At 36.6% G+C, this 14,513-nt stretch overlaps 1 protein-coding gene across 1 annotated transcript in view; it reads left to right on the top strand.

Moving 5' to 3' along the window:
• The window catches only part of LOC106086333 (alkaline ceramidase), a 50,331-nt gene that overhangs the window by 17,392 nt on the left and 18,426 nt on the right, over window positions 1–14,513 (top strand). The window contains exon 2 of the mRNA XM_013250968.2: window positions 14,184–14,440. Within this exon, the coding sequence (XP_013106422.1) occupies window positions 14,184–14,440 (257 nt within the window). The remainder of the gene's footprint in view (window positions 1–14,183; window positions 14,441–14,513) is intronic.

Genomic DNA, 14,513 nt, shown 5'->3' with positions numbered 1-14,513 from the left:
TCATTTTCTTGGTGATATCACTGATTTTGTCACTGATTTTTAGTACTCTGTCGATGAAATTATTAGCCGTATTTATTTTTATTCTTCTCGGATGATTAGAATGATAATTTATGAGTCTACCAGTTGCTGTATCTTTTTGATGCCAATTTAATTTTAACTTATTTTGATGGCGGTGGACGACAGTGCCAAGATAGCGCAATTTGTTGTTTGATTCACATTCCATTGTGAACTGGACTTGTTAGTGGAAGGAATTAAGAACTTGTAGAGTATTTTCCACTTCCGTTCTTTGCAATACACAAAATATGTCGTCTACGTATTTGGTATTAAATAATTACAAATGTAATGGTACACCTCGATTCTTTGTATTCAGCAATTGATTTCATATCCATTGATTCCCAGAAGTGGTTTTTATATGAATACACCAACACAGCATCGTTTAACACGCAAGAGACTTCATTATGTTGATAAAGATAACAACCTTAGAGTTTGTACTATTGTCATTTTCGCCGCTGTCGACTATTTGAACACGTTTTCACGCACACTAATTGTATTAAAATATATATTTTATAATGGCATCATTACTTTAAATTCAAAGCTAAATAACACTTTTGACGCGGTGAAAAGAAAACAAATTTGACGCCATCAATTCTTAATAGCCTCCTTCGTCTTCTTAAATTGATACCAAATGGTATTAAAAAAATTAGACAATAACGCGAATAAAATAATACCAGCCGGTATTGGCAAATTCAATCAGTATACTTTTTATAAGGTGATCACAATCAAAGCGAGAAATCGGTTTATATGGGGGCTATATTAAGCTATGGACCGATTTAGATCTAACTTGACATAGACCTTTTGTCTTTCTTTGAAACTATTCGAATTATACTTGACACAGATGTTGGAGGTCATAAGAAATCGGATTTCTAGAGGCTCAAGAAGTATAATCGGAAGATCGGTTTCTGTGAGATCTATATATATTTGGTCGTTTACAATTCCAACCGACCTACATCAATGAGAAGTATTTGTGCAAAATTTCGAGCGATTAGCTTTACTCGTTCAAAAGTCAGCGTGCTTTCGACAGACGGACGGACATGGAAACATCGAATTAAAATGTCATGATGATCAAGAATATAAGCATTATGGGGTATTAGAACAATAGTTCGAGGTGTTACAAACGGAATAAAATGTAAACCCTCCAAAAATGCAAATTTTGACCATGAACATTTCACAAAGGAACAGGACAAACTTTAAGCTAAATGATAAGGGGCCTCCTTTTTATAGCCGAGTCCGAACGGCGTGCATAAGTACGACACCTCTTTGGAGAAAAATTTTACATGGCATAGTACCTCACAAATGTTGCCAGCATTAGGAGGCAACACGCTAAAAAAATGTTCTGATGGTCTCGCCAGGATTTGAACCCAGGCGTTAGGCGTCATAGACGGACCAGCTAACCTCTGCGCTATGGTGGCCTTCTGTAAATCCACTCTATGCTGAAGTGGAGTGATGAAAATGTTGTTGAATATTGCTTTTAAAAGAACGTTTCATTGAGGGAAATTATTTAACACAATTTTTTTTACTAAGTTGTACATTACAATTAAGCAAATATAATCAAAAGTTATGGTTGTTTAACACAACAAAGAACTTAATCATCGTATGTTAAAGTTTATCACTCCAAAACACTATAATTTGCAATAATAATTGAAATCCTACACACACATCCATTGTTGCTGTTAGTTCCATTTAATTCATTTGTACATTTGGGCTGTGTGTTTGTTGGAACGACCTTTTTACATGTAAAATTAAAAACTAACATACATAAAACAATATTTTGTAAAATAGACTATGTCCTATTTTTCAAAAAGTAAGTAAGTCATCCAAATTGTCTTACTGTAAATTGTTCTTGTTATAATTGTTACCAGTTATTAAAAATATGCTATTTTTGGCGTTGGTTTCTAATCAACTCTTTCAATTGGACTTAATCGGTTTGGCGAGGCACAAGAGTCAACGTTCCAATGGTTTAAGTAGCGCGATAATGCTCATGCAATGTTTATGTAATGAATACATGTGAAAAATAGCATGCAGATTATAATAAATTATTTTGAAAAATATAACCAAAGACGAGGGTTAGTCTGAAAGTTAGCAAATGAGTTTGTTAATTAATTTATACGATTAGAATTTGAGTTTTCAATTCGAATGCCACACATACTAGGCGATGCATGGAATAAGGCTTATTTAAAATGTTCAATTAAATCGTTGTGGTTAGTCTACAGATTTGGGATTTGTAAATTGTAAAAAAAAGTTTTGATGGAATGGTACTGCAAATGCGAATTTACCCATTTCAATACAAATTTCTAATATATCAAAGAGTGCTGCTGCATTAAGAGGAGATAACCACCGATGAAACATTTTTCAAATAAAAGCCTTTTTATACCCACAACCATAGGATGGGGGTATACTAATCTACTCATTCCGTTTGTAACACCTCGAAATATTGATCTAAGACCCCGCAAAGTACATATATTCTTGATCATCCGATCGTCCCACGTTCGTTCGTCCGTCTGTCGAATTAGCGATAGCGGTCGAACGCGTAAAGCTAGCAGCTTGAAATTTTGCACAGATGCTTAACATTGATGTAGGTGGTTGGGGATTGGAAATGGACCATATCGGTTCAGATTTGAATATAGCTCCCATATAAACCGATATCCTGATTTGACTTCTTGAGCCGAAATTTTTGAGCGATTTGGCTGAAAATTTGCACAAAGTGTTCTGTTTTGACGTCCAACAACTGTGCACATATAGACCGATTTCACGATTTGAGTTCTTGAGCCCTTACAAGCCGAAATAGTATTCTGTTATGACTTTCAACACTGTGCTAAGTACGGCCCAAATCGATTTGGACCGATTTAACATCGCATACAGTGTTCTGTTATGACTTCAAACAACTGCTTCAAGTACTGTCCAATAACCTGGTATATAACCTGGTAAAGCTCCCATGTTATCCGGTCTCTCGATTATCCTGTTCCGGTTCCTAAAAGCTTTAATTTTTGCTGGATTGACAGAAGTTTGGTGTGTAGAATAAAATTATGCTTTTCAACTTAATTTATTTTGTATAAATTTTTAGCGGAATCCATGTTGGTGGTTTCCCAAGATTCGGCTCGGCCGAACTTAGCACACTTTAACTTGTTTGGTATTACAATTTTTTTGTTCAATCAAACAAGGAAGCACAAATTTGACATGCAATCGAAAGTAGGGCAAATAAAAGGCATTTTTTGAACTTATGATTAACGTTATTGGTTTTGTTTTTGGACAAACAAAACGTTTCAAAATAATGACTCTATTGGAGGCCACCGTAGCGCAGAGTGGCATGTTCATAGCGGAATAGCATGTCCGCCTTTTACGCTGAACGCCTGGGTTCGAATCCTGGCGAGGCCATCAAAAAAAAAATTTCAGCGGTGGTTTTCCACTCCTAATGCTCCCCTTTCCCCTTTTTCCCCCTGTTCCTTAGTGGAATGTTCATGGGCAAAATTTGCAATTTGCAGTGTGAATAAAAAATCAAGAATAAACGAATTTGACATATTTTGTGTGAAAATGATTAAACAAGCTGGGTCAAATATTTGACAAATCTGAACGTACCTTAAGTTGTAAAAATCCAAGACGATTTAGCCATGTCCGTCGATTAATATAACAAGCTGAAATTTTGCACAGATTTTTTTTTGCCAATGGGCAGTTTAAGTTCGAAGTAGGGCTTTATTGGGCCATATCGACCTTCTTCCGTTTTAAGGTATTATGCACAAATACTTGGCTCAAATTTGGATGTCAGATTCGTATATTTCCAAAATGACTTTGATTTGACGCTCATATTGTCCTGACTGTATTACATGCCAATATAGGGGTTATTGTCAACGAAATTTTCGAGTTGTATTAAGACCCGGCATCCGTACGGTGTATGGAGGAAATCAGCCTATATTTGGATATAGCTGCCATATATATCGATCCCGATTGAAGGTCTTAGGTCCAAAAGCGCATTTATTACCAGATTTCGCTGAAATCTAGCGAAGTGAGTTTTGTTACCATCCACGACATCCGTACTTTAACTCATTTATTACTCAATTTAGCTGAAATTTGGTGCAATCAGTTGTCTTAGACCCTTACATATCCTGAGTAAGTTTTATTAGACACATCAACGTCCGTACCGTGTAACGATATATCCGGTTTTCCAATAAGGACTTGATAAAATGAAAACCTTTTGAGATTTTTCAAAACTTCATTTATTTGGCCACCGATAGCACGTTTGTATCTGTCAATACCTTCGACCCAATTTTCGAAGATTCGGCCACACATTCCAACCGAAACGGTCGCTATTTCCCGTTCAGTGTTGGCTCTGATCTCTGCCAACGTCGCCCAAAGAAAATAGTCCAGAAGCGCCAAATCAAACAACCAAGGCGGCAAATAGACTGGGACATTTCTTGAGGCGACACGTTCATCAAACTTGCAAATGCAAAATTGCCCATGAACATTCCATTAAGGAACTGATTTGCAGACGTTGTTCGTTCGTGTATTTTACGACGATGAAAATGTTGAGTTTACTAATAAATTGACAGTGACAGTTCAATGATTTGTTTAACAGTGCATTTCCCAATTAAATTCAAAGTTGTCAAAACCCTATTGGAAATCGTTTTATCTGCTATGGGTTATCTGCTATAGGTTGGGTTGAAAAGAGGGTGCGAATATTGATCCGCCCAATGCCACCGTGGACATACACCTAAGCCAGTAATCTGCTTGTTTTACGCTCTCAATACTAAAAAGTAATTTTGAAAAAGAAAATCTAAGTCAATAATTCAGTGCTACTAACAAAATCTATGCCACGCTCTAAGTCGGTTCATGTCTGGTATTGTGTCCCCACCTTAGTGCCGGTCTATGTTAACGGCGAAAGCCGGGCAATGACATAAGAAATGCTCCAACGTCCCATTATCTTCCCACATGCTATCACTTGCCACACCTATTTTACATGAGTGGGCTCGTAGTCCTATTGGGTTGCCCAAAAAGTAATTGCCGATTTTTCATATAGTCGGCGTTGACAAATTTTTTCACAGCTTGTGACTCTGTAATTGCATTCTTTCTTCTGTCAGTTATCAGCTGTTACTTTTAACTTGCTTTAGAAAAAAAGTGTAAAAAAAGTATATGTGATTAAAGTTCATTCTAAGTTTTATTAAAAAAGCATTTACTTTCTTTTAAAAAATCCGCAATTACTTTTTGGGCAACCCAATATATATCCCGTTATGATACCGAAGGCTATATACCTTCTTTTTATTTCCTTTCAGTTAGCCTCGGCTTTTCGAGATCCGAATCTCCCCATAGGATTTTCGTCGTCCTACTGACCATTTCTCTGTTCCACAGTGTTACATGCGTTCGTCGCCCACGTCCTTAACTCGGATTGTTTCGCCCCGAAAGCCTTCGGATTAACCAAGTTTATTGAAGACTGTCCTCTGAAACCTCTTCCATTCCTTCCACGTTTCCTATCGTCGCCTTGATTATACCGCGATGGTGTGACCTGCTCTTATCCTCTATCCATCCTCCCATCGCCTTAAGTCTTATAGCCGCAGAGGCTGCCTCACACTCAATCTCTATGTCAATGGGTCAGATATCTATAATAGTCTCCCGTGCCGTAGTGGGTGTGGTCCTCATCGCTCCGTCTACACGTTTTCCTTTTTCTCCACCGCAGTCCACCAAACTACAGAGGCGTAAGTAAGTATTGGTCTAATCACGCTTCTGTAGAGCCAGTGGACTACCCTCGGATTCAGCCCCCATTTTGAGCCTACGGCCCGTCTACATAGTGCCCAGCAACTGTGAAGCTTCTCGGTATGCTCTTGAATGTGACACTTTCAATTCAGTTTCCTATTCAAGATTACTTCTAAGTATTTCACAATGTCAGATATATATATCGTTCTATTGAGGAAACGTGGTGTGTTAAATTGGCCCAACTTCGTCTTTCTCGCCAACAAACAGATTTCAGTCTGTTGACGAGAAAGTTAACATTGAAACCCCTGGGTCTAGCCCAGTAGCCCATAGCTGGTTCGGATCCTTACCTGCTACGCAGACGAGTTCAAATCCCTCCTCAGACAGCATGCCTAATAGGTTATTTATAGTGGTCACCCATAGCAGTGGCGTGCCCCGTCCCAGTTTCTCCCTTATATTTATGCAGGATTCACTGAATAAGGTTAAGCCAAGCGATCAGCCGATATACTTTTTTTTTAATATTTGGCAGTACTTGGCATTGAGGATGTCAACTTGTTCTCTTTTTACATTCATTCTTTGTTTACGTTTTCTCCTATATGATGACATTTTCAATCGTCAGATTTGACATCCTTAATGATGTTTATGGGGCCTATCCACTTTGTGTTTTTGCATGTGACCTAACCTTCTATTAGTGAATCCTGATATTTATGTAATGGGACACACAATTTATCCACTTGTTCCTTAGCATATGGTTTATCCAGTCTCTAAGTACCCGGTTCAACCGGTACTGGTCTAAGGATTGAATCAATGTGTCGGTCCGAACATTGTTAAAAGCCCCCTCGATGTCAATACATACCGCCAATGTGTACGCCTTGGTATCGAAGGATTCTTCTAATTAATGCCCAACCTCATGCAGGGCAGTCTCAACCGACCTTCCCTTGACATAGGTATGCTGTTTGTTTATGAGCAATTTGCTCGATATTCTACTGGAAAGGACGTAAGGCTTATAGGCTCAAGGCCTTTAGTGTCGCATAACTCGCCTTGCTGGTCTTAGGTATAAATACAACCCTTGCCTTTTGCCAGGCTTTCGAAGTATACGCAAGTCGTAGGCACGCTGTGAAAATATTGACCATGTGGGTCGCCAAATAGTCTGCCTCCTTCTGTGATAGCGCCGGAAATGTTACTTAAGGGTGACTTAAGTGCTTTGAAGCACCTCAAGGATTCCTTCACCATAAATTCTGTAATGATAAGCCTTCGATCAACCTCATTATTCCAAGATTCCGATGTCTCCGTGAGTCCCGTCGTATCCTGTGAAAAATACGTTTTTATCAAAAGCCTCAACACGTCCTCCGTTGTTTCTGCGCTCACACCCATGTCGTCTACTAACGTTTCAGTTTGGACATGGGTTTTTGAGAGAAAATTCTTCATCTTGGCGGCGTCATTAACTCTATCGACCTGTTAGCAGAAAAGCTTCCGGAAGGCACATTTTGCCGCTCTGATAATCTTATTGTATTCCGTGAGCCCTGTTAATAAACTTCCACTTTTTTACGATGCGCTCTATTATAAAGTCTGCAGACCTCATTCCCAATATTGCGAATCTTCCCGGTTCATCCAGGGTTTTTCTTGGGCTGATTTCTTTTCCCGCAGAGAACAACTATCTTTGAAGGACCCATCAGTGCAGTCGTAATCCTCTTGAAATTTTCGTCAATGTCTTTGTATGCTTGGAAAATCTAAACTATCTTGACCAAGTCTTCTTCTGAGTAGTCTTTCGAATTTTGTACAGTTGTTTTTCAATTTATTACGGGCGCTGGCCGTGCTTTTCTGAACATATTGTCACATTTAAAACTTCCTTCCTAATCCTATTAACAAAGGTATCGGTATTACTAATATTGGTAATACCACGTTATTAGGTCGTTAGTATTCAAGAATTCTGCCAGGGCTTGGCCCGCTGTTGTCTGCTCCTGTTCTTTAGGCTGCATTGGGTTTTCTGTCACTGCACTGTCTGATATTTCAGTGTTAGGTTCTTTGGCTATCCTAGTCTTACAAATCGTCATAATGTCGGTAATGGTTTCGTTATCGGGTCCCTGTTCGTTAGGATGTATTAAGTTTCCCGTGCTGCACTGCCTGATGTTGCAATATTAGGATCTTTGCCTATCCTAGTCCCCCAAATCTTAAAAAATGAGCTGTTCGTTAGGCTGCATTGAGATTTCTGTCATTGCACTGCCTGATGTTTCATTAATAATCGGCCAGAAAATCTGGTTTAACGCTGATGTTTGCGCACGAAAGGCGGGCATGCTTACCTATGCACTACGGTGGCTCCCAATGCAGTGCGTAGTGTACACTTAACCAAATTTGATATTCAAAATAGCAAAAATGTTTGCTAAAACAACCGTTTTTGTTTGCTGAAAAAGGGAAAGCAGACATGACTCCCGTTTCAGCAAACATAGTGCTGGTGTTTCAGCAAACGTATTGGTGCTGTTTTAGCAAATATTTCGTACAGCAATTTCAGCTAACAAAATCTGCTGTTTTAAATACAAAAATCTGCTAAAATATTAAAAAAAAATCTGAAACATTTTTTGGTTTTAATTTTATGCTATTTTTTATGTTTGCATTTTACGGCCGGTAATTGCTTTCTGCATTTTTAACAAAGGGAGTCGAGCTAATGACCATCATAAATTATGTTGGAAGAAAAGATGAAACGCATTCCATAGTGCTTGGTGTGTTGTGATCTCTGGCTTTCCTTTTCCATTGCAAAGAATTTCCGATCATTAGGTTCGTCTGGAGAGAGAAACAAAAGATATTTATTTGAAGAATGTTAATAAAACAAATTACGTGATCAATAGATCCTTTGAATACTGAACCAAATTTGTTACTCAAAACACCAAAAATGTTTTCTAAAACAGCATTCTTTGCCTGCTTAAAATTAGAAAACAGACATAACTGGTGTTTCAGCAATCATAGTGCTGCTGTATTAGCAAATATTTCGGTCCGCAAAACCTGCAAGTGAAATATGCTGCTTTAAGTACAAAAATCTGCTGAAAAAATGTGTGCTATTTTTTATGTTTGCCTGTTACTTGTTTTGAATACTTTTGAAATTTTTTTTAGAAATTTTGTTCGAAGAGACTATTTAAATTTGCGGAATATTTTTATAAAAAGCTACCTGCTCCATTCATTGGTATACATTTCGAATTGTGGATGTGCTCACTTGCAGTTTTTGTTATTGCTCTTGTATCTAAATTGGTGATTATAAAGATCCACTGAGATTATAAATATCCACTGAGACACACATTTACATTTGTATTTTTTTTCTTCTAACATCCTCTTCATCAACAACAGACTTTTCAGCAGTAAGCCTGCTCAATACGGAATAGCTGCTATGGCAGTCGCGGACAATCAGCGGTATCAAGCGGAGAATCTCAGTGAGTGTCTATGATGCTCGATATGACAAGGCGGGTTGTTGGTGCCTTAAACAACCAATGGCCACCCAGTTCCTGCGGCGATCGGTCCTTGGGACCTGAACGTGCAGGAGCTTTACGAGGATCGCCACTCCACATGAAAATGGGGCTACAACAACAACTAATAGTCAGCAGTGTTTACTATTTTCAGCAAACTTTTTTCAATGAGTGTACCCATATACAATACATTTCGAAAGGTGGCACAAAATCTCTCGTCAATTTATTGCTCTACTAATGCCCACACTGTCGAGGCCACTGGATTTATAGCTCATTTCTACGTATATAGATTTTATGTAAAAAATTCTATACGGAATGTAAATAGCCACTGAAACACAAATCTCCATTGTGCCACTGGTCAATATCTCATTCAAGTAACATACTTAAATCTGTATACGTATTGTCCCTTCTTACTTTCCTTTTCTGCGAGGAATACTATTTGTTTGGTTGTTCTGACGGTTTTGCTTTTTAACACAACAACAACAATCCATCTCTAGTGTTCAGTAAAGTAAAGCAACAACAGTGCAAAGGCATTTTAAACAGGGAAATGGCGCATAAGTGCTTCATACCTACTAGCTGCTTATGACGCATGTGTGCTGTGTATTGTTTATGATAACGATGACCCCTTTTACTGTATTACAACGTCGCGCACAGGCGCCTGAACTCAAACGGCATGCACAATAAACTACAACAAAAGGATAACATCAATCATTTTTGCTTTCCAAAAATCTTCTTTTTCATTTTATTTCTTCTGCAAACCCATCATAAATAAACAGCAGTCATTTTTAGCAAACAATTGACTTTTCAGCAGTCTGCCTGCCTGCTGTTCTGAAATTGCAGAAATACTGATGCAATAAAAGCAAAATTGACTACTAACAGTCAGCAGAAAGAATTTATGCTCTAATAGCAGAACGATTTGTTTGCTATCGTTGCAATGTGGATTGTCGGTTCAGCTTTCATGATTGAAACAACAGATGTTGTTAGTTAAAATAGCAGAGCCAAAACAAAAGTTATACGTTTGCAAATACCGCAGTCATATTTGCAATCCGAAAAATGCTTATTGTAACTATAAGTCAATTACATAGTACAAGTTATTTCATGATATTTGTTCATTATTAAACAAACATTCTGAAGCAGTTTGAAAATTAACTTTGTTTAATTAAAACTAACTACTAATGAGTATACATAAAATAGCTTACAACTTCGGAAGAGTTTAACGATTATTTTGAGAAAAAGCGAGAACTTTACTTAACATGGGTAAAAGCATCTCATCGTTGACGGTACCTTCTCTGAACTACTAAAAAAAAAATTTATATTTTTTTTGTATTGTTAGTGCAATATAACTACAATTTATGGAATTCACAAAAACGTGCTTGAAACTAAGAACAATCTAATAAATTTAATCCTAATGGTGAGACATTGCGTCCAAAAAAGCATGCCTAACGTAAACAAAAAAGCTTGAACATCTTTTATGAAAAAGAGTTAGAAAATATATTGATTTTGTGTTATTAGCAAATATTGAATGTGGAAAATAGTGTCAAATTCAAACAAAACAGAACAGAAGGTCCCTGGTTCAACTGTCAACTGCGGCAAAAAGTAAAGTTTTATTTTTGGGCGGATTTTTTAAAAGAAAGTAAATGCATTTTTAATAAAACTTAGAATGAACTTTAATCAAATATATAATTGCCATTTTGTTCGATAACATTTTGCCATCTTCCTGGCAAATTTAGTATTCCACGCTCATAGAACTTCTGGCCTTTCTCTGCAAAAAACTGAACCAAGTGCGATTTAATAGCCTCATCATTGCCGAAAGTTTTACCATTTAAGGAGTTCTGCAAAGATCGAAATAAATGGTAGTCTGAGGTCAGGGCATCAAAAGTTCCCAGCCAAGCTCACTCAGTTTTTGGCGAGTGACCAAAGACGTGTGCGGTCTAGCGTTGTCCTGGTGGAATATGACATCTTTACGATTGACCAATTCTGGTCGCTTCTCCTTGATGGCTGTATTCAATTTGTCCAATTGTTGACAGTTAACATCCGAATTAATCGTTTGGTTCCTTGGAAGCAGCTCAAAATATACCACACCATTCCAATCCCACCAAACAGACAGCATAACCTTCTTTTGGTGGATATCAGCCTTTGAAGTGGTTTGAGCTGGTTCACCATGCTTGGACCATGATCGTTTTCGACTAACGTTGTTGTAAACAATTCATTTTTCATCTCCAGTTATGATTCGTTTTAAAAACGGATCAAATTCATTGCGTTTAAGGTGCATATCACAAGCGTTGATTCGGTTTGTTAAATGAATTTCTTTCAATACATGTTGTACCCATTTTAAAATTGACGCCAAACAAACAAATGTAAACCAAATTTCGCGCACTTTTTTCTAAAGGAAGCTAAAAGTAACAGCTGATAACTGACAGAAGAAAGAATGCAATTACAGAGTCACAAGCCGTTGAAAAATTTTGTCAACGCCGACTATATTACTACTATATTACCGACAATTACTTTTTGGGCAACCCAATACTTATACATAAATTTGTCTTCTTCAATGTAGCTGAGCGATTGACAGCTTGGGGGTGAGAGACACGGGGAACTAAATGTATTGTGGATGTGTCCGCCAATCTCCAATTGTCCCTCCAAAGCGTTTGGAAATGGCTATTTTTTAATAGCATTCGTTTTAGTTTCAATGCTTGTAAGTTCATATTTTACCTGTGGGAGTTCAAAGTGAACTAGTACAAGTACAATTTCGTAGCTGTTAAGAAATTGTTGAACACAAAACGACCATATAATTTTTTAGCACTATGTAAAATTCCACACTGCTTAAATTTAGTTCATTTAAAATGAAATGAATAAAATTGTTAAGGTACAAAATTGTTTGAGGTACAAAATTTGTTGAGGTACAGAATTGTTGGGCTTTTGAAGCCAACTTTTATGCAATTTTGAATAGCAAATTTGGTTGAGTGTATAGTATCACATTAGACTATACTTGATATAGAACCTACATGATTGCTGACAGCTAACCTAACCTAGATATAGCCCCTGTAAGTATCTTCCTCTGATGCAGACTTCTATGCTGCAGAAAAGTTTCGTGATAGTTTAACCATAGGCGTAGTTTCTTTCCTGTCAAGAAATGCTTTAACCAAAAATTTAAAAAAATTTCTAAAATGCCATAAATATTTAAAAAAATTGTATCCCAACTTATCTTTCATTTTTACAAGCATATAGCGTAAATATTTTTTCAAATTTATACAATTTGCTTATTTTTGATCGTATTTAAATAACAGCAGACAAAATAACTACAGGGTATTATAACTTAGTGCGTTTGTTTGTAACACCCAGAAGCAAGAGAGAAAGACCTATTGATAAGTATACCGATCGACTCAGAATCACTTTCTGATTCGATTTAGCTATGTCCGTCTGTCTGAAATTGGAAAAAATCGGTTCAGATTTGGATATAGCTCCCATATATATGTTCGTCCGATTTTCAGTAATAATGCATAAAAATAGTCATTTGTAAACCGATTTTCTCGAAATTTTGTAGGGAGTATTTTCTTATGATTCTCGACATTACTGGCGAATTTCATGGAAATTGGTTCAGATTTAGATATAGCTCTCCTATATATACATCGCCTAGAGCCACTGCAAGCGCATTTATTGACCAATCTTCCCAAAACTTTGTACAACGGTTTCCTCCACGACTTCCACAATGTCTATAAAGTTTGTTCGAAATCGGTTCAGACTTAGATATAGCTCCTATATATATATGTTAGTCCGATTTGCATTTGCGCCTAGAGCCACTGCAAGCGCATTTATTGACCAATCTTCCCAAAACTTTGTACAACGATTTCCTCCACGACTTCCACAATGTCTATAAAGTTTGCTCGAAACCGGTTCAGACTTAGATATAGCTCCCATATATATGGTAGTCCGATTTGGAGTAATATTGCAATAAAATTGTCACTTGTTAACCGATTCTCTCGAAATTTTGAAGGAAGGATTTTCTTATGATTCCCGACATCTCTGGCGAATTTCATCGAAATCGGTTCAGATTTAGATAAAGCTCTCATATATATACATCGCCCGATTTTCACTCCTAGAGCCACTGCAAGCGCATTTATTGACCCATCTTGCCAAAATTTTGCAAAACGCTTTCATCGTCGACGCCCACAGTATCTTGGAAGTTTGCTCGAAATCAGTTCAGATTTAGATATATGTTTGACTGATTTTGAGAAATATTGTAAGAAAGTGCTCATTTTTTAACCGATTCTCTCGAAATTTTGCAGAAAGGATTTTCTTATGATTCTCGATATTTCTGGTGAATTTCATAGAAATCGACCCAGATTTAGATATAGCTGTCATATATGTATATCGCCAGATTTTCAGAGCTGCTACAAGCGCAATCTTGTTAAAATTTTGCACAACGCTTTCCTCGTTTTGTTCTTTAATATGTGTAATTCTTAGCAGCCTAATGTATTAATATGTTCAAAATTGTGACTAATTTTAGAGTTTAACAGCCTAATGTATTAATATGTCCAAATTGTGACTAATTTTAGAGTTCAATCAAAATTTATTGTTGCTGAATAATTTTTGTTGATTTAGTATACATTCACTGAATAATTTCGCTACATTTATTTTAATTTGTAAGTGTTTAAAAGCATTCTTAAACTGCTGTGAATAATGAGAATAATTATTTATTTTTGGGGGAAAATATATAAAGCCAGAACATCTTAAATGCTTTAAACTAAAATAATTATCTTTTTTATTAATAATTGTCTGTTTTAAACAGATAAGATGAGTCTTACTTAATATTTTTTTTATACAAATTTATGTACACAAGTTATACATATAAATATTTTTAAATCACCAAACTTTGATAATGTACAAAACAATTAGGCTAACATTTTTTAATGAAAGAATGTATTAAAGGTTAAACATTCCATTGGAGGTTTGTCTAATTTATAGTTGGTTGTTTTTTTTCTTTTTGCTATTTTACAGATAAGCAATTTCTTGTTTTTGTTATTTCCGCCGGTGCTGATGTATCTGTTCAAAGAATATGGGCGCTTCGTTACCCAAGGCATACACTTACTCTGGGCCCTATTGATAATTGTTGGACTTAGTTCGATGTATTTTCATGCGACACTCAGTTTGATTGGTCAATTGTTGGATGAATTGGCCATTCTATGGGTATTCATGGCGGCATATTCTCTATTTTGCCCAAAGAAATATTTTCCGAAATTCTGTCGAAGTAACAGGTACGTATTCTAAACTTGAGTAGCAATTAAATCATATTTCGGTTTTCACTTAACATCAATATAAGTATTTAAT

The sequence above is a fragment of the Stomoxys calcitrans genome, chromosome 3 (genome assembly GCF_963082655.1).
Source record: "Stomoxys calcitrans chromosome 3, idStoCalc2.1, whole genome shotgun sequence".
NCBI lineage: Eukaryota > Metazoa > Arthropoda > Insecta > Diptera > Muscidae > Stomoxys > Stomoxys calcitrans.
The sequence above is the reverse complement of the archived record's forward strand: the minus strand, read 5'-3'. Positions and strand labels throughout refer to the sequence as shown.